General features: G+C 37.5%; 2 protein-coding genes and 1 long non-coding RNA gene across 3 annotated transcripts; 1 reads left to right on the plus strand and 2 right to left on the minus strand.

The window, feature by feature from the left end:
• Nucleotides 1–907: 907 nt before the first annotated feature.
• Nucleotides 908–2,245, plus strand: LOC132302283 (uncharacterized). Its single transcript, XR_009480800.1, has 2 exons — nucleotides 908–1,213; nucleotides 2,033–2,245. It is a non-coding gene; the product is annotated as an uncharacterized LOC132302283 (long non-coding RNA).
• A 349-nt stretch (nucleotides 2,246–2,594) lies between these two features.
• On the minus strand, nucleotides 2,595–3,788 carry LOC132305194 (G-type lectin S-receptor-like serine/threonine-protein kinase CES101). The gene has a single exon (XM_059802868.1). The coding sequence runs from the start codon at nucleotides 3,618–3,620 to the stop codon at nucleotides 2,595–2,597; it is 1,026 nt and encodes a 341-aa protein (XP_059658851.1). The 5' UTR covers nucleotides 3,621–3,788.
• Nucleotides 3,789–5,561: 1,773 nt separating this feature from the next.
• Nucleotides 5,562–14,493, minus strand: LOC132303628 (G-type lectin S-receptor-like serine/threonine-protein kinase CES101). Its single transcript, XM_059800961.1, has 8 exons — nucleotides 13,252–14,493; nucleotides 9,109–10,260; nucleotides 7,540–7,644; nucleotides 7,252–7,451; nucleotides 6,919–7,129; nucleotides 6,556–6,793; nucleotides 6,299–6,449; nucleotides 5,562–6,202 (listed from the first exon to the last, which is right to left on the minus strand). The coding sequence occupies exons 1-8, from the start codon at nucleotides 14,399–14,401 to the stop codon at nucleotides 5,885–5,887; spliced, it is 3,525 nt and encodes a 1,174-aa protein (XP_059656944.1). The 5' UTR covers nucleotides 14,402–14,493; the 3' UTR covers nucleotides 5,562–5,884.
• Between the last annotated feature and the right edge of the window lie 8,466 nt (nucleotides 14,494–22,959).

Genomic DNA, 22,959 nt, shown 5'->3' on the forward strand with positions numbered 1-22,959 from the left:
TTTCTCCTTCTGAAATAGTAGAAGAGGCCCAAGCTAAGCAGAAGTAGAGAAATTGCTACAGAAATAATTAACCATATCCACCACTTATTTCCTGCATAAGAATCAATTGTTAAATTATTCAATTACCAATATGATTTTCATGTATCATATTATATCTACATAAGTCTAGGATCCAGTGCTTTATCATCACCATTATGCAACATGATTTACGCCTCCATTGGTTATCTGAACCCTTTCCTAGTTAAATCCTTGGTGTTTTTCCTTCGCATTCTGAATTTCCAGTCCAATGACAATTTTGATATAGAGTAGGTTAATCACCCTAGACCTCCATTACCCCACAGCCCAGCTTGATTTAGATATATGAGCACCGTTGGGAAATACAATATGGTGCTTAGGTTTTGTATTCATTCCAATCAACAATATGTAACATGGGTGCACTATATTACCAGAGATGTTTTCCATCCAAAATTCAAACCTGAAGCATGGATCCTAAAGCCCCTCAATTTCTTGTGGAAAAGAGGTCATTATATTATTATGCGCTTTGCAGGTCATGTGAGCCTCGTAAGTTTAAGCGATCTTTATAATATTATGCACTTTGTAGATCATGTAGGTCTGGTATGGGCTGTTCAGGAGGGTTATTAACTAGAATTCGAATGGGTAGGTAAGTTTAAGCAATCTTATTTGATCTAGACGGATTAAATGTTTGGTGAAGAAATTAAAATCAACTAAGCTACTGACATATGTGAAAGGATTATTTCCAGATCAGTACAAGTAGTGTGATCAATCTTCTGTAAGAAGTAATTATATCTATCAAAAGAGCAAGGGTACATCCTGTAATGTTTGTGCCTTTATATATATATATATGCCTGTGTGTATTAAAAGAAGAAAAAAAAAGAAAGAGAAAAAGAAATTAGAAAAAGAGAGGTGGGACCCACGTCCCTTTTAAATGAATTAAGAGACCAAGTTAGTCTCTGTTCTTTTTCTCTCTCTTTCTCCCGACTGCTGCTCTCAGCTCCTTCTCTTTTTCCTTTTTTCTTTTTTTTTCACTTCAAGCTTTAACCCTTGATTACTCTCTCAATCCTTGCCAGATTTAGGTGCCGTTTGAGGCAAAACGACGAGCCCTACGTGCCGGTATCAGAAATTCCAGCTTTTGGTCCTCTTTGGGAGCTCGAATTTGAGGACCCATTTTCTAGGGTTTTGGTGCAATCTTGAGGTAGGGACATCTTAAGCCATGGAATCTTGTTCCATATTGAATCATGCTCTTCTAATTGTGTTACAGCATGTTTGATTGCTTTGATTCTTGTTTAAACTGAGATATTTGAGAATATGCCATGTTATGTGAATATGTGTTACTTGATTGAATGGATAGCATGTTTATAAAGTGAGTTTCTATCATGATTATTATTCTACAAGCATGCTATAATGTTATATGAAATGGTACTTGTTGTAGAGTGTTAAATTCCCATTTATCATTGTATTGACATCATGTAAGATACATACATTTTATTGGGTTGCATAGGAAGGGATGTTGGTGTTTGAAAAGAAAAATGGGAATTTTGGGTGATGTGTTTGGAAAAAAAAAATTGGTTTTGATAAACCCGGTCGCTGCGGGGTTACCAACGGGCCGGAGGTTAATATAGCCTAGAGGGGACTAGGGAGTCGCCCTAACGTGGTTGAGCTAGCTGGGCCCCATAATGACGCCGCGGGGTTACCAAGGGTCAGGGACACTAGCCAATCCTCCTCTCGTGTCGCGGCGGGGTTACCAAATGGTGGGCTGTATTAACGTTTGAAAGTGATGTTTTTGAGAATGAGAATGGGGAGTATCATTGACATGCATTGCATTTCATTTCATTACATTGCATTGTTTATACTTGGAATTGACTTGTATGTTGTATTTGATCCCCTATGTTGTATGATCCCTATCTCCCATTGGCCTATGCTTTGATTGGATTCACTAGGACACAAGAATTGTGTCTTAAGTGTCTCTACTGAGCTATATGCTCACCCCTATATTATATATTTTTTTTTTCAGGTCTTGAAAAAGAACCGGTGGACGACAATCCACCCCAACTTTGAAAGTTGCTAGAGGAGCATTTTCCTTGTTATTTTGTAATAGACTACTCCTTTGTTCATCCCTCATTTTTGTAAAATTCCAAAGGTGTAATGATGTAAATTTCTTTTGAAGAACCATGATCATGTAATACACTTATGATACTTGATGACATATGGGATGCGAACTTGATGATATGTAACTTGTTGATGAATGGAAGGATAATCCTAACTTGAAGCATTGTCTAGATTATTAGGTTGTATCATTATCTTTTGTAGCCGTGAATTCGGAAATTAGTTGCATGACAAGTTAAATATATATTTAAACAGGTTGCGGTTGGTCCATTTTTAGGAGAGGTTATGCCGAATTTTTTTTAAAAAAAAAAAAAAAAATTCTTGGCATCATTTAGGGTCGTTACACATCCTAGGTTTGACATGATACACCAGAAAATTGAAATACTGAACCTATAAACCAGATGAGCCTCATTTATTGTTTACCAGTTTTTTTGGGTAATAATGAGTTGGAAACACAATGCGGATCAAATTCAGAAATTAATGGAGATAAAAGTAGACTTACCATTGGATGAATTTGTTGGTTCAATGGATGAATTTGCTGGAACCAAAAGATACTTTATCACATTATTAGGTTCATCTAGTGTATAATTTACATTCCCACCCCAAAATACACACCCTACTCCATTGCTATAGTTGGCGAAGCCAACACAATTGCAATCGTTCCAGCATTTTTCCATACAATCACTGATACTTGGACTTGAATTGTTGTCATAAGTGGAAGGGTTTCCTATGAAAGCTGCTCGCCTTTGCTGAAATGTATCACCATGGCTCCTGCACTCAGGCACTGTAGAGTTTACACAACCATCGTCTGATTGATAACCATAACAAAACTCATGTGGGGTAAGGACAAAACCACTACAGTCCACAATTCGCTCATCTGGAATCAGGTTCCACAACAACATCCTTTCGTCACCAACAGAAAAAGTGAAGTAGTACCCATCACTAGCTAAAACATGATTAAGGTTGTGATTGTACGGAAAAGAATTTGAATCCAATGATGGCATATGTTCAAAATTCTGATCTTTCAGTTCCCCACTAGTCCAGTAAGGCTCTCCTCGACGCTGAATGACCAACTGCCCAGACTCTTGGGTAGGTTCCCAGCTCAAAGTGAAAGCCCCGGTAGCCGGGATATCGTCACTCAGCCAAGAAGTTAGAGTCCAATTCTGCATAGTTGTGTGGTTAAAACCAAGTTTCATACCTTGCAATAGCGTGCTGCCAGGATGATCAAAGCTCTGCCACAAAATCCTGTTATCAGTTTCATCCATCACCACAAAGTTACCTGAATCTTTTAGTGTGGCACTAACATTTCCGGTCCCCACTTGATCAGAAATATTCACAAGAGTACTCCCTCCACTCATAAGCTTTAACCTTCCCTTGCTATCAATAGTCAGAACTCCAAAATTATTCAAAATTGGTGTGTTAGAATTGGCAACCCATACTATCCTTATCTTGTCCCCATAGGTGTACCATATTCCTAAATAACCGGAAGCTGTCATGGTGGTGTTGAAGAATCCTAAGGTGAAGTACCTACTTTCAGAAACAAGAAGACTACCAGATCAGTTGAGTTCATCGCCGTGTCGGATTGTGCTTTCTCCTGCTACGAGGGAGGAATCAAATCCCCAGAAGCATAAGAATGCACAAACTAGCAGCAACATAGATTCATAGAAAGCTCTATTATCTGATAATGTTAGGAGGCGGAGCAATTATTATATGAAAGTGTAATATAATAGGCCAATCAAGCCTGAGAATTTTCAACTGATTTTCTAGACCGTAAGTATGGGGTAGCAACAAATCTTGGACCTTTGACACTGAGCTGAAATGTGACCTTTTGGCATTTCTGAATAATGTTCAAGCTTAGGACCTTTCACACTGTGCTGAAATGTGACCTTTAGGAATTTCTGAATAATGTTCAAACTTAGAAAAGTCAATTCTAAACTTACTAAGGTTTGACCATTAGTGACTTGGATTGCTTTAAAATTTTGTTTTGGGAAACTAAAACAATTACACAACTATGATTATTCAAATCAATGTGATTTTTTAACATTTGTGCACTTAGCTATGCATAGCTCAGTTCAAAATCATCCAATCACTTGGCCGCTTTGTACATGCTTGGTTTTATAACTAATGGGAATGAACTGAAGGACTGCTGTTTAAATGAAAGCCAGTCATTCTAAGTTTGTATTGATGTCTCTCCTCCATCAAATTAGCATGACCTCCTGCATACACAATTTTCTTCTTGGACTAATATTTGACTCAATTTTCACACTACAAGTTTTTTAAAGGGGGAAAAAAAAAAAAGAACAAGAAAAAAAGAACGTGAAACGATATGTTGATTGAATTTGGATTAAAAAAAAAAAGTCAGAATTGAAGATGTTACATCGTTGTAGGATTCATGTCCTCCTCCTCCTCTTCTTCTTCTCTCTCTCTTTGTCAAATTTGTCCTATCAACAACATTGCAAAGAAACCGACACATGGGATGACCCTTTCTGCATTGAATCAATCATATCCCGACAATTATTACACTTTCTTGTTTATACTTTCTTAAATGTTAAATATAACATGTTATTAAATTTTTCATTCTTGAAACTTTCTTTTTTTCTTATTTTGTAGTACCTTTTTCTTATGTGTGTTCTTCAATTTTATTAATAATGCTGCCTTTTTATTTGGGTATTTTTCTTTTTCGAGGCAAGCATACACAATTTCCACCAATGGGGAACATCTAGAAGTTGCAACAGTCGAAACATCTTCCATTTGGGTTCTGTGGCTAAAATGGTTTTGTTATGCCTTGAAGGCTAAGATTGAACTAGTAGTTCAACTATGCATCTCCCAAATATGGTGGCTTGATTGAAGGAAAAATGGAAAATGGCTAACAATTCAGGTCTTGGTTGCTTCAACAGTGGCATGGGCTTGGTAGGAAGGAACCACAAGAGAGAATAATGTATGTGGTTCAAATTCAGTTTATATTGTTTTGGACCCTTTGTTGGCGGAAGCTATAGTGTATATCAATTGTAGAAGAAGTGATATGAGGAATGGACTGCATACTGAGTATGGTTCAAACTGATGTTCGGAGCTTTGAATAGAGAGCTCATCTAAAGCTGGTTTCTAAAATCCATTTCGTGGACTTTCTTCACTTGGCTAAAGGTGCAATGCAAGGTTAGATATTTCTGAGAGAATTTAAAATTTTAATTTCTTTCTGATTCATGGGCACCAATTTCAGTTCTATTATGAACTTTACACATTTTTTTCATGTTTTCGTAATTTAGCATCAGCATGAAAGTTGCACATTGTTTTCACATTATTTTTTATTCAAGGACTCTGCTGTCTACATGAAAACTTATCAATCTTAAGTATGATAAGTTAATCCTATTAACAACATACAAGAATTGATAATGTTACATCAACGTAGGACTCGTGGCCTCTTCCTTTTTTTTTTTTTTTCTTCCTCTCTCTCTCTCTCTGTCTGCCAAATTTATCATATTAACAACACATGCCATCACCCTTCTGCAATTAAATCAATCATTTCTTCATTTTATAGCACTCTTAGCGAACTATGATAAAAAGAAGTGCATGGTTTTCATAATGATCATGTATGTTGCCGTAGTAAAACAAACAAATATCATTTTGACAGTAAGCAAACCTCAAATTTATTTTCCAATGAGAGTTGTTGTTACATATACTTCAACTCTACACAAAAGCAGTTACAATATTCAAAGCAATTGCCAAATACTTGAAGCATCAAAAGGACAGAAGTTTCTACCACTCATCGCGCCTCCATTTCAGAAATAGTCAAACCATTTATTGAACGATCTTTTGAGCTACTTTCATTAGTTTCTGATGAAATTGCCTGAGGCACACTTCTTCCTGTGAAAAATGCTGGTTGCTTTGGAGCTGGTAAAGGCATAGTTTCATTGCTAAGCATGGAAATTACTTCTGACATTGTTGGCCTATCCTCTGCACTTTCTTGCACACATAAAAGTCCCACATGAATGATTCTCAATAAATGGTGTTCGGAGCACGAATTGCTTAGTGTTGGATCATTTAATTCCAATGCAGTCCCTTCTTTCCACAGCTCCCATGCCTAAGGCAATATTGTTTTCATTTCCATATTAAAACTATATTGATTTGTTATAGTTTAGAAAATGAAAATAAAAGAAATATACTTGGAGACACTTACATATCCTATTAGGTTTAGTGGACGATCAAGATGATAGAAGCTAGTATTTTTCCTACCACTCACGATTTCAAGGACCAACACTCCAAAACTGAAGACATCAGATTTCACTGAGAAATTTCCTTCCATGGCATACTCAGGAGACATGTAACCACTAAATCCAATCATTGAAAAAAACTTAGTTAGGAGGTGAAGCACAAAAAATTTGTAAAGATTTAAAAGCTTCAATGTGTCACCATAGAGAGTAACTTTTCACTTACTATGTTCCAACAACCCTGTTAGTGATTGCCTCCGTTTCGTTTGGCTTGAAAATTCTTGCCATCCCAAAATCTGATATCTTAGGATTCATGTTTTCATCTAGCAGTACATTACTTGCTTTTAAATCTCTATGTATTACTCTCATTCTTGAGAATTTATGAAGGTAAAGCAATCCTTGAGCGACACCTTCAATGATGTTCAAACGTTTTTCCCAGTTTAATAGCTTCTGTTTAGCTTGGTCTGTATCAGCGAAAAAAAATTTAGACAGAATTAGTGACATGTATAGAGCTAGGTAATAGCATAAATGAATTTGAAATGGTGTACCGAAAGAATTGAAACTAGGTAAGGTTAGAGATACTGCAAACCAAAGAGGAAGAAATCCAAGCTTTTGTTGGGCATGTACTCATAAATTAACATCTTCTCTTCTCCATGAATGCAACAGCCCAGAAGTCGAACAAGATTTGTATGCTGGAGTTTGGCAATGAGTATAAGTTCGTTCTTGAACTCCACAAGTCCTTGCCCTGATGTTCTTGAAAGTCTCTTAATTGCTATTTCTCGGCCTTCAGGCAATCTTCCCTGTTATATATGATTCATGGATCATTGAAATATGTTGGACAAGTACTCATCAAGTGTGTTTTTTTTTTTTTTTTGGTTTAGTAAGTAGAAATCAACTTTGTTGACTAAAAAATGATATTTACCTTGTAAACTGGTCCAAAACCACCCTTTCCAAGCTTATTTTCCTCTGAGAAATTATCTGTGGCAGCAGCAATAGAGGCAAAGGTAAATATCTTCAAATTGCTACCTTCCCTCGCTTCATTTTCGGCCTCATTTCCATTGTTAAGGTTGTCTGAAGCTGTCAACTCAAATAAGTATTGTTCTTGCATTTTTTTCTCCTCTCCTGCAAGCGAAAACACTATTAATCCAACTAACCACTCACAAGCATATTCAGTCTCTAAATGTATACATATATGAAATAAGACATATACCTTCTTTTCTAAGCTTTCTCATTCTGGAATAGTAGAAGCAGCCTAAGCTAAGCATAAGTAGAGAAATAGCTACAGAAATAATTAACCATATCCACCACTTGTTTCCTGCATAAAAACCAAATGTCAAATGGCTCAATTCCCAACCGGTAAAGATTTTCATTACCACTATGCAACATGATTTACACCTCCACTGTTTATTTTGAACCCTTTCCGACTCAAATGCTTGGTGTTTTTCCTTCGTTTCCAGAACTTTCCAGTCCAATGACAATTATGAATGGATTGCAATTTGATATAGAATAGGTTAGTCACCCTAGACCTCCATTATCCCACAACCTGCCTGAGTCAGATACGTGAGCATGCACCATTAGGAAATATAATATGGTGCTTAAGTTTTGCATTCAATCCAATCATCAATATGTGACGAAGGGTACACAATATCACTCAAGATGCTTTCCATCAAAAACTCAAACCTAAAGCATGGATCCTAAAGCCCTTCAATATCTCTAAAGGGATTATTGCCAGGTCAGTATAGTATGTTGACACTCATTTTGACAAAATTGTGTGGCAGTGACGTGGCGAGTAATTGGCTCACCATGTGGGGCTATTTTGTGATGATGTGGCAGCCATCATGTGAGTAAAGATTAAAACTACAGTAGTTTTTCATATGGGGAAGGAAATTACGTTTTTTTTTTTTTTGTGTTGTTGTTGTTGTTGTTGAATGGGTAAGCAGAAATTACATATTGTTGTTCCCAAAAGAATTGGGTAATTGACATGTGGGCCAAGGTTAAAAGGAGAATTTGATCAAGAGATAAAGACAATCCTTTTGTTGGATATATATAAACAGATAAATATCTATATTTAATGATTGGTTTCATCAGGAATCCAAAACAAATGATATGTGCATTCATGTAATGCCACGTGTTGGAAGAAGTAATCAATAAGACTTGTGACTTTTGGATTGATATGGGGCTGTTTGTTTAGGAATTAATTTCTCCATCTTTCTACATGTAACTAGTTATTTTAGGATCTATAAATAAAAGAAGTAGCAGACGTTGTAAAGGGTGTTCTTAGTATAGTTGAACTCTTTTACTTTAGCTTCGTAGATTAATTAAACTTCCTTTATTTAGTTTAATTCACTGTTGTCTTTACATCCCTTTTGCAATCTTATTTCCAATTCAGATCTGCTATACGTTAGTTTCCAGATTCCAAACTTGTTAAGTCCTGTTTTACAAGGCAATTTGAATCCATAAGGGAATTTAATGTTCTCTTTTTTCCTTAATTGCCTGATTACCAACTTTCTCAAAGAGACTAAAGTTGGTTTTGGCACGTCGGCATCCACCATTTTCTGAATCGGCGAGGCCCGCCGAGTTTAAGTAATGTAATCTATCTAGTGTACATTCTAACTCCTAGGTTTGACAAGATACGTGTTCACCAGGAAATTGAAATACCGAACCTATGAACCACATGCGCCTCGTGTACTGTTACCAGATTTTGGTGTAATAGACAATGATATGGAAACAGAATGCAGATCAGATATTCAGAAATTAATGGAGATAAAAGTAGAAGTACCTTTGGATGAATTTGATGGTTCTATGAATGAATTTGGTGGCTCTGTTGGCGAATTTTCTGGAACCATCACGTACTTTTTCTCAGTATCAGGGTCATCTAGTGTATAATTTAAATTCCCAAACCAAAACACACACACTCCTTGCCTGATGGAGTTGGTAAAGCCAACACAACTGCAATTGTTCCAGCACTTTTTCATACAATCACTGATACTTAGACTTGAATTGCTGTCATAAGTTTCAGGATTATCCATGAAGGCTGCTCGCATTTGCCGAAACGTATCACCACGGCTCCTGCACTCAGGCACCGTAAAGTTCTCACAACCATCGTCTGATTGATAACCATAACAAAACTGATATGGGCTAAAGACAGCAGTCACATTATCTGAAGCAACAATTGTCCCATCTGGATATAGGTCCAACCCCGACAGCATACCAAATCTATTATAACCACCAATATTAGAATAAGTGAAATAGCTCCCATCACTGGCTGAAACATAACTAAGGTTGAGATTGTAATTATTCAACAATAGCATATGTTCAAAATTCTGATCTTTCAATTCCCCACTAGTCCAATAAGGCTCTCCCCGATGCCGAATGACCAGCTGCCCAGACTCTTGGGTGGGTTCCCAGCTCAAAGTGAAAGCCCCAGTAGCCAGGCTATCATCTGTTAGCCAAGAAGTTAGAGTCCAATTCTGCCTAGTTGTAAGGTTATAACCAAGTTTCATACCGGGCAATAGTGTTCTGCTAGGATGATCAAAGCTCTGCCACAAAATAGTGTTATCAGTTTCATCCTTCACCACAAAGTTACCTGAATCTTTTAGCGTGGCACTAACATTTCCAGTCCCAACTTCATCAGAAATATTCACTACAGTACTTCCTCCATTCATAAGCTTCAACCTTCCTGTGCTATCAATAGTTACAACTCCAGAATTGTCCGAAATAGGGGTGTTAGGATTGGCAACCCATACAATCTCTTTTTGGTCATAAAAGTTATAGGTGTCCCATATTCCAAAATAAGTGAAATCTGTCACGGTGAAATTGGTGAAAGCTGTCGCGGTGATGTTGAAGAACCCTAAGGCGAAGTACCCACCTTCAGAAACAAGAGGACTAGCAGAGGAATTGAGTTCATCACCACGCCCGATTGTGCTTGCTCCTGATACCAGAGAGGAATCAAATCCCAGGCAGCATAAGAATGTGATAATGTTATGAGGAGGAACAATTATTATTTCAAATTGTTATATAACAGATCAATCAAGCCATGTAATTGACTGATCAAATGAAGGTTAAGTAGAAGTGTGACCTTTTTGACCCAAATTCTGTCAAGTCCACTTGAATAGTGAGAGGGATATATACTAGTCCTAATGGACAATTCAAAAGAGTAAATCTGTTTCTCGATAATGATCCTAAATTTTTTTGAAGAATATGAAATGAATTCTCTATTGTTAAATATGTATGTGGCGTTTTTTGCTTTGTGAAATGCACTTGTTTTCAATGCTATTATTCCAAAACAATGTTTTGGCAAACTAATAGAATTACAGCTACGATTATTCAAATCAGTCTGAAAATTTAACAGTTGTGAACTTAGGTAGGGTAGGATTTGTCGCGCCAGCTAGCTCAGTTCAATAAAATCTATTCCGCTTGGTTGCTTCGTAATAATATTTAAATGTATTTATAATTTTATTATCTTGAAAACTTAAGAAATCACTATTATGATCAGATGGAAGATCTCTTAACATTATTCATAAAGCATTTGGTTCAAAGTCTCAACTTTTAAGAAATCAATTAACTAAATATATATGTTATACCATGAAACCAGAAAAATAAATCTCAAAATTGAGATAATAGTGAACTAAAAGCTTCAATTTAAAAAGAGATATAATATTTTTTATTAAATTCTTCATTTCAAAATGTCTTTTTTCTTAAATTTTACACCTTTTATAGTGAATTATAACCAACAAGACAATAAATATATAGTGTAGAGTCAAAGATGCTTCACTGTTGATTATATAAAAAAATTATTTAGAGTCCGAAATTTGAACAAGCAAATGAGATAAGAGTATGGACTACACCAGCCCTCTATTTCATTGGGCAGTTCGGAATTCAGACTCCGTATATGTTTAAGTAAATATCAGGGGCTCTTTGGTATTTAAGGATAATGAATTTCTTATGCGAATTGGGTTTGTCTATTGTTGAGGGCTTTCTTGGTTCAGTATCTCTTCTCATTTAACTGAAAAACTAACAGTAAAAAATTTTATTTAGTTTTAACAACAAAGTTTTTTAAAAAAAATAAAATCTTTATATTTCTCTGAGATCTCTTAAAACTTGTTTTATTTTATTTATTATTTGTTGTTGAGTGAACCAGACGAATTCTTACTTTCTTAATTATCTCAATTCTCAGAAGTACTAAAATTTTTATTGCTTATTATTGAGGTGGACGTTAGTTATCGGGAATATTCTACTGGACACAAATCATAACCTGTGATGTAGAACAGGTTGCCCATGATTATAGAGAGTTGTTTCACTATCAGAAAAAAGCCAAATGGGCAAGGTGACACAATTTTTGAGGTACTTTCGACTAGCCTGTTTTGACTCTGAAAGATCCCTTCCCGATTGGAAATGAGTCAACCCGGAAAAGCTGCTGATGTACGTTACTTTTTGGTCAAATTCCATCATTTAAACTGCCTAGAAATTGTGTTTTATGATTTTAAAATTTTCAAAAAAAAATGCGAATTTTTCTCTTTTTATTTTTGATATATAGTAGTTTTTAGTGGTTATGCTTTTTATCTTCTTCTTTTTTCATAATTCTTAGAGATGTTAAATTTCCTAATTCCATGAGGTTTTCTTAATTATAAATACATGCACTACAGAAGCTGAATATTCATTGATTAATAATATTTTCAAAATTCTTTTTGTCTATACTTTGCGGATAAAAAGTTGTTTATTGTTTATTTATTAATGTTCATAACTTCCTCTTTTTCAACCTCTACCACCATTGATTCTTGTCTCAAATGATATATAAACTAATTCTGAAAATTATGTTAACATGAGGAATAATAATTCAATCAAACCTCTAATAAATTATGTTTCTCGTGTGTTTAGTTCCAAAGACACGTTAGCTTAAGAATGAATGATCTACTTGAAGAATTTAGGGATAGAAAAAGGATACAGTGTTAGAGAATTATCGAAGGGCTAGAAATTATTTCAAAATAGCTTAACTAATATTCTTATTGTTGGAATAATAGTTTTATTTCGTTCAAGGTATAGACTTAAGTTTGTAACATTAGCTTAGAATATTTATTCATTAGGATCATCACATTACTTGTGGATTCCAATCCGATTCGGAAGCCTACCGTTTAGAGAGAGAAGAGAATATGAAAAGTCATACTATAAGTCTGTTATGGAAACGGTCTCGGCTAGATTTCAGGCCATGCTCGACTTTTCTAAGCTGTTATATATATATATATATATATATATGAAAAGTTTTTGCCATTTTTCCAAACAACACGTTAAATAGATATTTAATATTTTATGGTTAGTGTATCTTATCCAAAAATGTTTTTAGTGTTGGAGTAAAAAAAAGTGAATGAGAGAGAGAGAGAAAGAAAGAAAGAATTTTGGGCTAATATTAAATTTCTATATTGGTTGGGATTTATTGTAAAACATAAATGAGAATAAAAAAAAGGAAGCAAAAAAAAGTCATATAAAGATGTAAATCTTTGAGGGCCAATATTAAATTTATGTATCAATTGAGTTCAACAAAACGAGCGAGGAGAGAGCAAAAAAAAAAAAATTAATATAAAATCGGAATGAATGATGATAGAGAGAAAAAAGAAATTATTTTAAGATATAAATATTCGAGCCCTAATATAAAATCAAAATTAGTGGGAGAGACAAAAAATAATAATAATAATAATAAATAAATTATTTTAGGATATAAATCTTTGCATAATAAATTTTTTTTTATATTTATTAGAGTTTAACAATACTAAGAAATAATTATAGTACAACTTAATATAAAAAAAATTTAAAATTTTGAGCTCTTAGCATGGACTTTAGGCGACCGCCTAAGTGGCCTGCCAAGGTATTACTTATGTAAACAATGCATACCAGATTCAGAAATTAATGGAGATAAAAGTAGACTTACCAGCAACCAGCACGTACTTCATCACAGTATTAGGTACCAGTTCTAGTGAATTAGTAAACCTCCCACTCCAAAACGTACAGCCCACTCCATCTTCGAAGCTGGAAAAGCCGGTACAACTGCAATTGTTCCAGCAACTTTTCATACAATCATGGATACTTAGACTACGATTTTGGTCAGAATGAGGGTCGCCAAGAGAGTTTGCTCGCCTTTGCTGAAAGGTTTTACCATGGCTCCTGCAGATGGGCACCGGAAAGTTTGCACAACCATTGTCTGATTGATAACCATAACAGAACTCATATGGGGTGATAATAAAATCACTCGCAACAATTTGCCCGTTTGGTTTCAGGTCCCACTGCATCCTTTCATCAGCAACAGGAAAAGTGAAGTAGCTCCCATCACTAGCTGAAACATAACTAAGGTTGTAATGAAAAGGAAAATAATTTGCATTCAACAATGGCATGTATTTAAAACTCTGGTCTTTCAGATCTCCACTAATCCAATAACGCTCTCCTCGACGCCAGATGACCAACTGCCCAGACTCTTGGGTGCGTTCCCAGCTCAAAGTGAAAGCCCCGGTAGCCGGGATATCATCACTCAACCAAGATGTTAGAGTCCACTTCTGCCTAGTTGTGATGTTATAACCAAGTTTCATACCGGGCAATTGAGTGCTGCCAGGATGATCAAAGCTCTGCCACAAAGTCCTGTCAGTTTCATCCTTCACCACAAAGTTACCGGAATCTTCTATTGTGGCACTAACATTTCCAGTCCCAACTTGATCAGAAATATTCACAAGAGTACTCCCTCCACTCATGATCTGCAACCTTCCTGTGCTATCAAAACTGAGAACTCCAGAATTGTTCAAAATAGGTGTGTTAGGATTGGCAATCCATACCTTCCTTTGTCGGTAATCATTGGTGTACCATATTCCTAAATAACTAGATGCAGTCGCGGTGATATTGAAGAATCCTAAGGTGAATTTCCCACCTTCAGAAACGAGAGAACTAACAGAGGACTTGAGTTCATCACTGCGTCGAATTGTGCTTGCTCCTGCTACTCCTGCTACGAGGGAGGAATCGAATTCGAGGCAGCACAAGAATGTGAAAATTAGCAGCAACATTAGATTCATAGAACCTGCCATTTGGGTAGCCATAGCCAGAAGCAGTTTGTGTATAGAAAGCTGTGTGTCAAATGAAGATTCAGAAGATTAGCTGACTTAAGATGTGTGGCAGAGAGTTTTAAGCTGATTCTCTTGACCTAAGGGTGGGGAGGCTACAAATCTTGGACCTATCAAATGAGCTGAATGTGACTTTTTTTTGACCCAAATTCTGTCATGTCCACTTGAATAGTGAGAGGCATATACCAGTTCTAATGGACAATTCAAAAGGGTTTTGAATCTTTTGATATTAATTAAAGGGCTAAGAATATAAAACAACTTACTTTTAGAGCAAATCACATCCTTCTATTTTACTTTGGTATATAACTCTCTTAAAAATTTAAAAACGTTGCAAACTAGAGCTTTTCAATAGTTGTTAGAAAAGTACCGTTAACAAACCATGTGTCTCGCATATGATTAATGAATTGTATTAAATACTGAAAATGCCCTTCTTTGATTGAATTTTTTTACTATTTTTTAACTGAATCTTTACATTAATTGAATTTTGTTTACTATTTTTACTATTTAAATAGAAAAAATGTCCTTCTTTGATTGAATTTTTTACTATTTTTAAACTGAATATTTACATTAATTGAATTTTGTTTACTATTTTTACTATTTAAATAGAAAAAATTCCCTTCTTTAACTGAATTTGTTAAATAAAGGCCATAATAGTCATTTTACATTAATTGAATTTTTTACTATTTTTTATTTTAATTGTAGGAAGGGCATTTTAGTATTTGTATCATTCTATTAACGGCCAAATGATGAAAGATCCTTGTTCACCCCTAAAATAAACATTAGGGGGTTTTCAAAACCTATAAGGATTATATGAGTTATATGCATGCTACAATGATGTTAAATGCTCGTGACGTTAATTAAATCTATATCAAGCATTTTTAGACTGATTAAAAAACGTGTCATTTTCTAATGGTTAAATCCTACTCTTTTTTGCTTGTGAACTCATTTGCTAGTATATCCAAAATATATGTCGATCAACTTGTGGAAATGTTAAACATTAGTGTCGTCATCTGTATATTGTAACGACCCAAATGGGATACCAAAATAATAATAAAAATCTATAAAAAATTTCGGCATGACCTCCGCAGAAAATGTCTCTAAACAACCTGTTGAAATACAAAAAAATAATTACAATGGCCTCCCTGGGCCTTAAATCTAACATATCATGTCCCAACGCAATATACATATATTATATCATATCTCCAAAGTGACTACATACATACAAAATCCCATTCCTCCATCTCATCCAATAAGGAACATACGTTGGTTACATCAAGTTACAGTCCAAAAAGCGTAGTTAGAATTTAAAAGTCCATGGCTTACAACATTATACTAATTAAACTAAAGTTTTACGAGTTAGTTAATATTACATTTACAAAATATTAGAGAGTTTTAATACAAAAGATAGCAAAAAAAAAAATAAAATAGGTCTCCGTGCTCGTTTAAAATCGTGGTGGATCATCGTCCGCCACCTCTTTTCCATGTCCTGAAAAATGTTAGAAATAATGGGGTGAGCATAAGCTCAGTAGGAAGTGTCTAAGACAAACTTCTTATATCCCCGTGAATCCATACAAGGAATAGATTAAAAGTGAAAGGGATCATGCTATAAGGAAACACACACTCTCAAATACAATAACAAGTATGTAACAAATACCACCCAATCACAAGTTTACTACAATGTCATGAAGTGCAATATGCAAACGTTACTCCCCATTTTCCGAAACATTTCCGTTTCAACTTCCAAAACCGTTAGTGTAATCCGACCCAAGGCACCTCCAAGGCGTCACGAATGGAGGGTTGACTAACTATCCACGACCACAAGGCACCTCCAAGGCGTCGCATCCGGCCTAGTTAGCTCAACCATGATCCCTTCTAGACTACACTAACACCACGGACCACTAGGCGCCTCCTAGGCGTCCGGTTTTCGCAAACTCCTTTAAAAAAATATCTTCCCCAAAATAATTTCGTTTGTTCAAAATATATATATATATATATATATATATATATATTTTTCCTTTCTCTTTCCCAATGAATGCATGAATGTGCATGTTTCGATTTATCAATTTAACCATAGGCTCTCACACATTTCATTTACATCATTATCACAATTTAATAGAAATTTCTAAGCAATCATTTCTTTTATTTATTTATTGACCATAGCATCATTTTCTTTCAAAGCAATAAATAAATAAAAAATACATAATCTTAGGACATACAATATGTCAACACCAAACATGCTCAATCACCGTAATAAATCTAGTCATATATATGAATTCAAATAACACATGGAACACATTTAGCATTTTAATTAAACATACTTCAACCACAAACTAGATAATCAAAATTAGCATGCATAGGATCAAATTTAAGGGGAAAAATTCACAAAAAAACTAAGAAATTGTAGATTAGAACACCCCTACCTCAATGGAAGTGAAAACTCCCAAAATTCCCAAATCCAAGCCCAAGAACCCTAGAATTTTGAACTCCCTAGAGTGCACCAAATGATGATTGGCTCCTATCAAATTGAAGGCCTTGACGAGCTCTCCAACTTTGCTTCACAATGCTCTACCAAAATCCAAAAGTTTAAAGCTAGATCAAGCTTTGAGATTGCAAAAAGAAAAAGAAGCAGTGAGATGCCGAGAGAGGAAAGATGCAGCAGAGAAAGAGAGAGAAAACAGTTGGGTCGTGGGTTATGTAATGCCTTATACACTTTTTGTGTGTTTTAAAACATGGGTGGGGCCCACTTGCTTTATTTCTTTTTCTTTTAGCATTATATATATATATATATATATATATATATATATATATATATATATATATATATATCACAACATTACATTCTTCCCAACTTTAAAAGATTTCGTCCCCGAAATCAGGCCATACCTGAGGGAGAAAACAACTCTGGATACTTGGAGCGAATCTCCTGTTCGAGCTCCCAAGTAGCCTCCTCAACTCCATGATGCTTCCAAAGAACCTTTACCAACGATATCGTCTTTTTCCTCAACACCTTCTGTTGTGCGTCAAGAATCTGAACTGGTCCCTCTTCGTAGGAAACATCCTCATCAATGTCCACATCAACCCAACTCAAAATATGAGACGGATCTGGCTCATACTTCCGTAGCATCGACACATGAAAGACATTATGAACCCTGTCCATCTGTGGTGGCAATGCTAGTCTGTAGGCAACCTCTCCTACGCGGTCCAAGATCTTAAAAGGTCCAATAAATCGTGGCGACAACTTGCCACTCTTCCCGAACCTCATCAACCCCTTCCTTGGAGAAACCCGAAGAAAAATATGGTCTCCCACCTCAAAGGATAGCGGTCGTCTCCGCCTATCTACATAACTCTTCTGTCGGCTCTGAGCTGTAAGCAATCTCTGTCTGATCAGCTTAATCTTCTCGGTAGTCTCGAGTACAATGTCGGGTCCTAAGGCGGTTGTCTCGCCCACCTCAGTCCAACAGACAGGAGACCTACAAGGTCTACCATACAACGCCTCAAATGGAGCCATCTGAATACTCGCCTGATAACTATTGTTGTAGGCAAACTCAATAAGTGGAAGGTGATCCTCCCAACTACCACCCAAGTCAAGTACACAGGCTCGAAGCATATCCTCTAAGATCTGGATGGTACGCTCCGACTGGCCGTCCGTCTGTGGATGAAATGTATTACTAAGGTGCAACGCTGAGCCAAACGCTGCTTGAAGTCCTTCCCAGAACTTCGAGGTGAACTTAGCATCCCTATCCGACACAATAGCCACTGGAACTCCGTGCAATCTCACAATCTCTTTCACATAAAGTACACCGAGTGTCTCTGCGTCATCTGTTGCCTTAATAGGCAAGAAGTGAGCCGTCTTGGTCAATCTATCGATAATAACCCATACGGCTTCATTTCCCCTCCGTGGCCTAGGAAGACCTGTCACAAAATCCATTGCAATCTCTTCCCATTTCCACTGCGCTACTGGCAACGGCTGCAATAAACCAGCTGGTCTCTGGTGCTCGGCCTTCACCTGCTGACAGGTAAGGCACTTAGCTACAAACTGTGCAACATCATTCTTCATTCCATTCCACCAATACTGACGTCTCAAATTGTGATACATTTTGGTACCACCCGGATGAACTGCAAAGCGGGAAGTATGAAACTCCCGTAAGACGTCCTCACGACAAACTGTAGGAACGACCAACAAACCCCTAAACCGTAGACCTCCATCTGCATGTAAGTTCCAATCCTTCGCGATCTCGCCATTGGAGATCAAAGTGTAAATGGCATCCAAATCTGAATCCCGTCTTTGTGACTCAATCACCCATCTAACAAGAGTGGGTTGAGCCACGAGACTAAACAAGAATACTGACTCACTGCCATCATCATCATCCAAACAATACAGTCCCATTTCAGCCAAATTTTCCAGCATTTTCCATTTCCGAATGGCTAAACTAGCCAAAGTCCCACGAGATTTCCGGCTTAAAGCATCAGCTACCACATTTGCCTTGCCAGGATGATACTGCAAATCAAAGTTATAGTCTTCTAAAAATTCAACCCATCGCCTCTGTCTGTTGTTCAAGTCCTTTTGGGAGAAAAGGTACTTGAGACTCTTGTGGTCCGAGAACACCTCAAATCTCTCACCATACAAATAGTGTCTCCAACACTTCAAAGCAAATACAACTGCCGCTAACTCTAAGTCATGAGTAGGGTAGTTAAGCTCGTGAGTCTTCAACTGTCGAGACCCATAAGCCACTACTCTATCATCTTGCATCAGTACACAACCCAAACCATCACGTGAGGCGTCACAATAGATCACATAACCCAAGCCACGCTCAGGTATCACCAACACCGGAGCCATAGTCAACCTTATTTTCAATTCTTGAAAGGATGACTCACAGGCCTCATTCCATGCAAACTTGATCCCTTTCCTGGTCAATCTGGTCATAGGAGCTGCCAAACGGGAAAAATCCTTCACAAATCTCCGATAATAACCCGCTAAGCCAAGGAAACTCCGGATCTCAAAGACATTCTTGGGTTGCTCCCAACTCAAAACTGCCTCTATTTTTGAAGGATCAACTGAAACCCCACCTTCCGAGACAACATGTCCCAAAAATTTCACCTCTTGTAGCCAAAACTCACACTTTTCATACTTAGCGTACAAACGGTGCTCCCGTAGAATCTGCAACACTATACCCAAATGGACCTCGTGCTCTTCCCAAGTCCGTGAATACACAAAAATATCATCCACAAAAACTACCACAAACTGATCCAAGTAATCGTGGAAGACACGGTTCATTAAATCCATGAATGCCGCCGGTGCATTGGTTAAACCAAAAGGCATAACAAGAAACTCGTAATGTCCATACCGCGTACGAAACGCGGTCTTTGGAATATCCTCCTCTCTAACCCGTAACTGATAATAGCCTGACCTCAAGTTAATCTTCGAAAAACAACTGGCTCCCCTCAACTGATCAAATAAATCATCTATCCTTGGTAAAGGATACTTGTTCTTGATGGTGGCATGATTCAACTTTCGGTAATCAATGCACAATCTCAAAGAACCATCTTTCTTCTTAGCGAACAAGACCGGTGCACCCCACGGTGACACATTCGGTCGGATAAAGCCTTTCATTCTCAAATCATCAAGTTGCTTCTTCAATTCTTCTAATTCAATCGGTGCCATACGATACGGTGCCATAGAGATTGGTGTGGTACCAGGCATCAAATCAATAACAAATCCCACCTCTCGGTGTGGAGGCAACTCAGTAAAGTCCTCCGGAAACACATCCAAAAAATCACGCACAACTGCTGGATAATCAATCCCATAAAACTCAACGTCATCATCGGCGAAAAGACTAGCCAAGAAGAATGTCTGCCGATCTCGACCCCTAACACCATAAAATGAATGAGTGAGAGGATCACACCGATCTCCCACAAAACAGAAACAATCCCCATCCGGGGTACACACTGAAACTCTACCCCTAAAACAATCAATGACAGCTCTGAAGGATGACAACCAGTCCATCCCAAGAATGACATCAAATCCCGTCATCTCGAGAAGGATGAGATCAAACTCAAGAACACGTCCGGCAATTATGATGGAACAATTCCTACAAACTCTACTAAGAGCAACTAAACCCCCGATAGGTGTGTCAACACAAAGCGGTCTGTCTAACTGACTGACCTCTAAACCCAATGCCCGTGCAAATGATGAAGCAATGAATGAATAAGAAGCACCAGAATCAAACAATACACGAGCCCAAGAATGGGACACAAGAAACATACCCCTAACAACTGAAGGACTGGATGGTGACTCGGCTGGAGTGAGTGCAAACACGCGACCCTGGGTCCTCTGCCCCTGGGAACTGCCTGCCTGATAGCCAGACTGCTGAGTAGGTGCACTCGAAGAAGCTCCCCTACCAGGTCGAGAACTCTGGGCTGACATAGCTGGCTGAGACGGCTGGGGTGGTGGTGGTGGTCGAAACCCTAACTGAACTGTGGCAGACTGCATCTGCCTCTGCTGTGAACCTCCACCTCTGCCCAAACCACTGCCCCGCTGTGGACAATCTTTCACCCTATGGCCCTGCTGGCCACACCCGAAACATCCACCAGACGCCACCTGAATCTGAGTACACTGGGACTTGTGATGCCCTGGCTGCCCACACTTGAAACAAATCATCCGAGCTACCTGTGTCTGAGTGCATTGGGACTTGTAATGTCCCAACTGCCTGCATCTGAAACAAGTAACATTCGGTCTAGAAGACCCCATGGACACTGAAGCTGTAGGTGCAGATCTAACTGGCTGCTGTCCCCTGAACCCTGACTGCGCATGCTTCTGCTTCTTACTTGATTGACCTTCGGAGAAAGTACTCATACCCCTGTTGTGCTTGTAGGACTCCCTGATAGCCTTGTTGTCCTTACTCTCAGCCTCAACCACTAAAGCCTTTCGCACTGCTTTTGCATACTCTGTCGGTTCTGAAGCAGCTACAATTGGCCTAATGGTAAGATCAAGGCCATCAACAAATTTCTCTATCTTTCCTTCTTCATCATTAGCAATTCCCGGTGCAAACCTCAAAAGTGATATAAACTTGTTTTCATACTCTGTAACTGTCATACTTCCTTGCTTTAACCCATCAAACTCCTTCTTTAGTTCCCTCCGCTTTGGCGCTGGAAAGTACTTCTCATAATACAACTTCTTGAATGTAGCATATGTCATAATATCCAGATTATGGGTGTGAGAAACGGTCTTCCACCAAATCTCAGCATCGCCTACAAAATTGTAAGTCGCCAATGTGATCTTCAACTTGTCCGTTGCCAAATTCATGGCATTAATATGCTTCTCCACCCTATCCAGGAAACTGTCCGCAACAAGCGGATCTGGACCACCCTCAAACAAGGTTGGCATCAACTTCACGAACCTGGCAATGTGAGAAAGAGTATCATCTAGCTCATTTGTCTTCGGAGGTGGTGGTGGAGCAGGTGGTGGCACAAACTGTGACGATGACGCGCCTGTCGGTCGATATGCATCAAAAATAGCCTCTTGAATGGCTAACCTAATTTGTTCCCTATTCATCTGAAAAGGTGGATCAACAGTCCCACTCGCTTGTCCCCCTCTTGGTGGGACCAAATCACGCAACAAGATATCTTCCTCAACTTGCTCCTGATCCCTTTCCACGGGATTGGAGCTAGAACTTTCCCCGGGATCCCTTCGTGTTGCCATGACGCTATAAGAAAAAGGAAACAGATAAAAAACGATGACACTAAAATACGCACGAGAACGAAGTCCTCACACGAATGACTTGACAAGAATGGAAACACATAAGCACCTTTCATAGTCTCAGAATACCCAACTAATGATAAACATGATCATGCTAATCATATACAGCACCTTAACACATAAGCATATAAGCATGCCATCACGTAAACAATTAAGCAAGTAAGCAAATAACTCAACTCCCCATGCAATCCTAGGTAGGCCTCTACCCGTCGTCCTAATGGTATTCGAACCATTGCTCTGATACCAAATTTGTAACGACCCAAATGGGATATCAAAATAATAATAAAAATCTATAAAAAATTTCGGCATGACCTCCGCAGAAAATGTCTCTAAACAACCTGTTGAAATACAAAAAAATAATTACAATGGCCTCCCTGGGCCTTAAATCTAACATATCCTGTCCCAACGCAATATACATATATTATATCATATCTCCAAAGTGACTACATACATACAAAATCCCATTCCTCCATCTCATCCAACAAGGAACATACGTTGGTTACATCAAGTTACAGTCCAAAAAGCGTAGTTAGAATTTAAAAGTCCATGACTTACAACATTATACTAATTAAACTAAAGTTTTACGAGTTAGTTAATATTACATTTACAAAATATTAGAGAGTTTTAATACAAAAGATAACAAAAAAAAAAAATAAAATAGGTCTCCATGCTAGTCTAAAATCGTGGTGGATCGTCGTCCGCCACCTCTTTTCCATGTCCTGAAAAATGTTAGAAATAATGGGGTGAGCATAAGCTCAGTAGGAAGTGTCTAAGACAC

Source organism: Cornus florida, unplaced genomic scaffold (assembly GCF_030987335.1).
Source record: "Cornus florida cultivar Cherokee Brave unplaced genomic scaffold, ASM3098733v1 CherokeeBrave_3.0.0_Hap2_Chr04, whole genome shotgun sequence".
Lineage (NCBI taxonomy): Eukaryota > Viridiplantae > Streptophyta > Magnoliopsida > Cornales > Cornaceae > Cornus > Cornus florida.

Excerpts from the sequence above, each read along its gene's own strand:
- LOC132305194 (XM_059802868.1), bottom strand. The coding sequence starts at position 3,620 with ATGACAGCTTCCGGTTATTTAGGAATATGGTACACCTATGGGGACAAG.
- LOC132303628 (XM_059800961.1), bottom strand. The coding sequence starts at position 14,401 with ATGGCTACCCAAATGGCAGGTTCTATGAATCTAATGTTGCTGCTAATT. Across the intron at positions 10,261-13,251 it reads GAAGTACGTGCTGGTTGCTG|GAGCAAGCACAATCGGGCGT; the intron begins GTAAGTCTACTT and ends CTCTGGTATCAG. Across the intron at positions 6,203-6,298 it reads CACTAAACCTAATAGGATAT|GCATGGGAGCTGTGGAAAGA; the intron begins GTAAGTGTCTCC and ends ATATTGCCTTAG.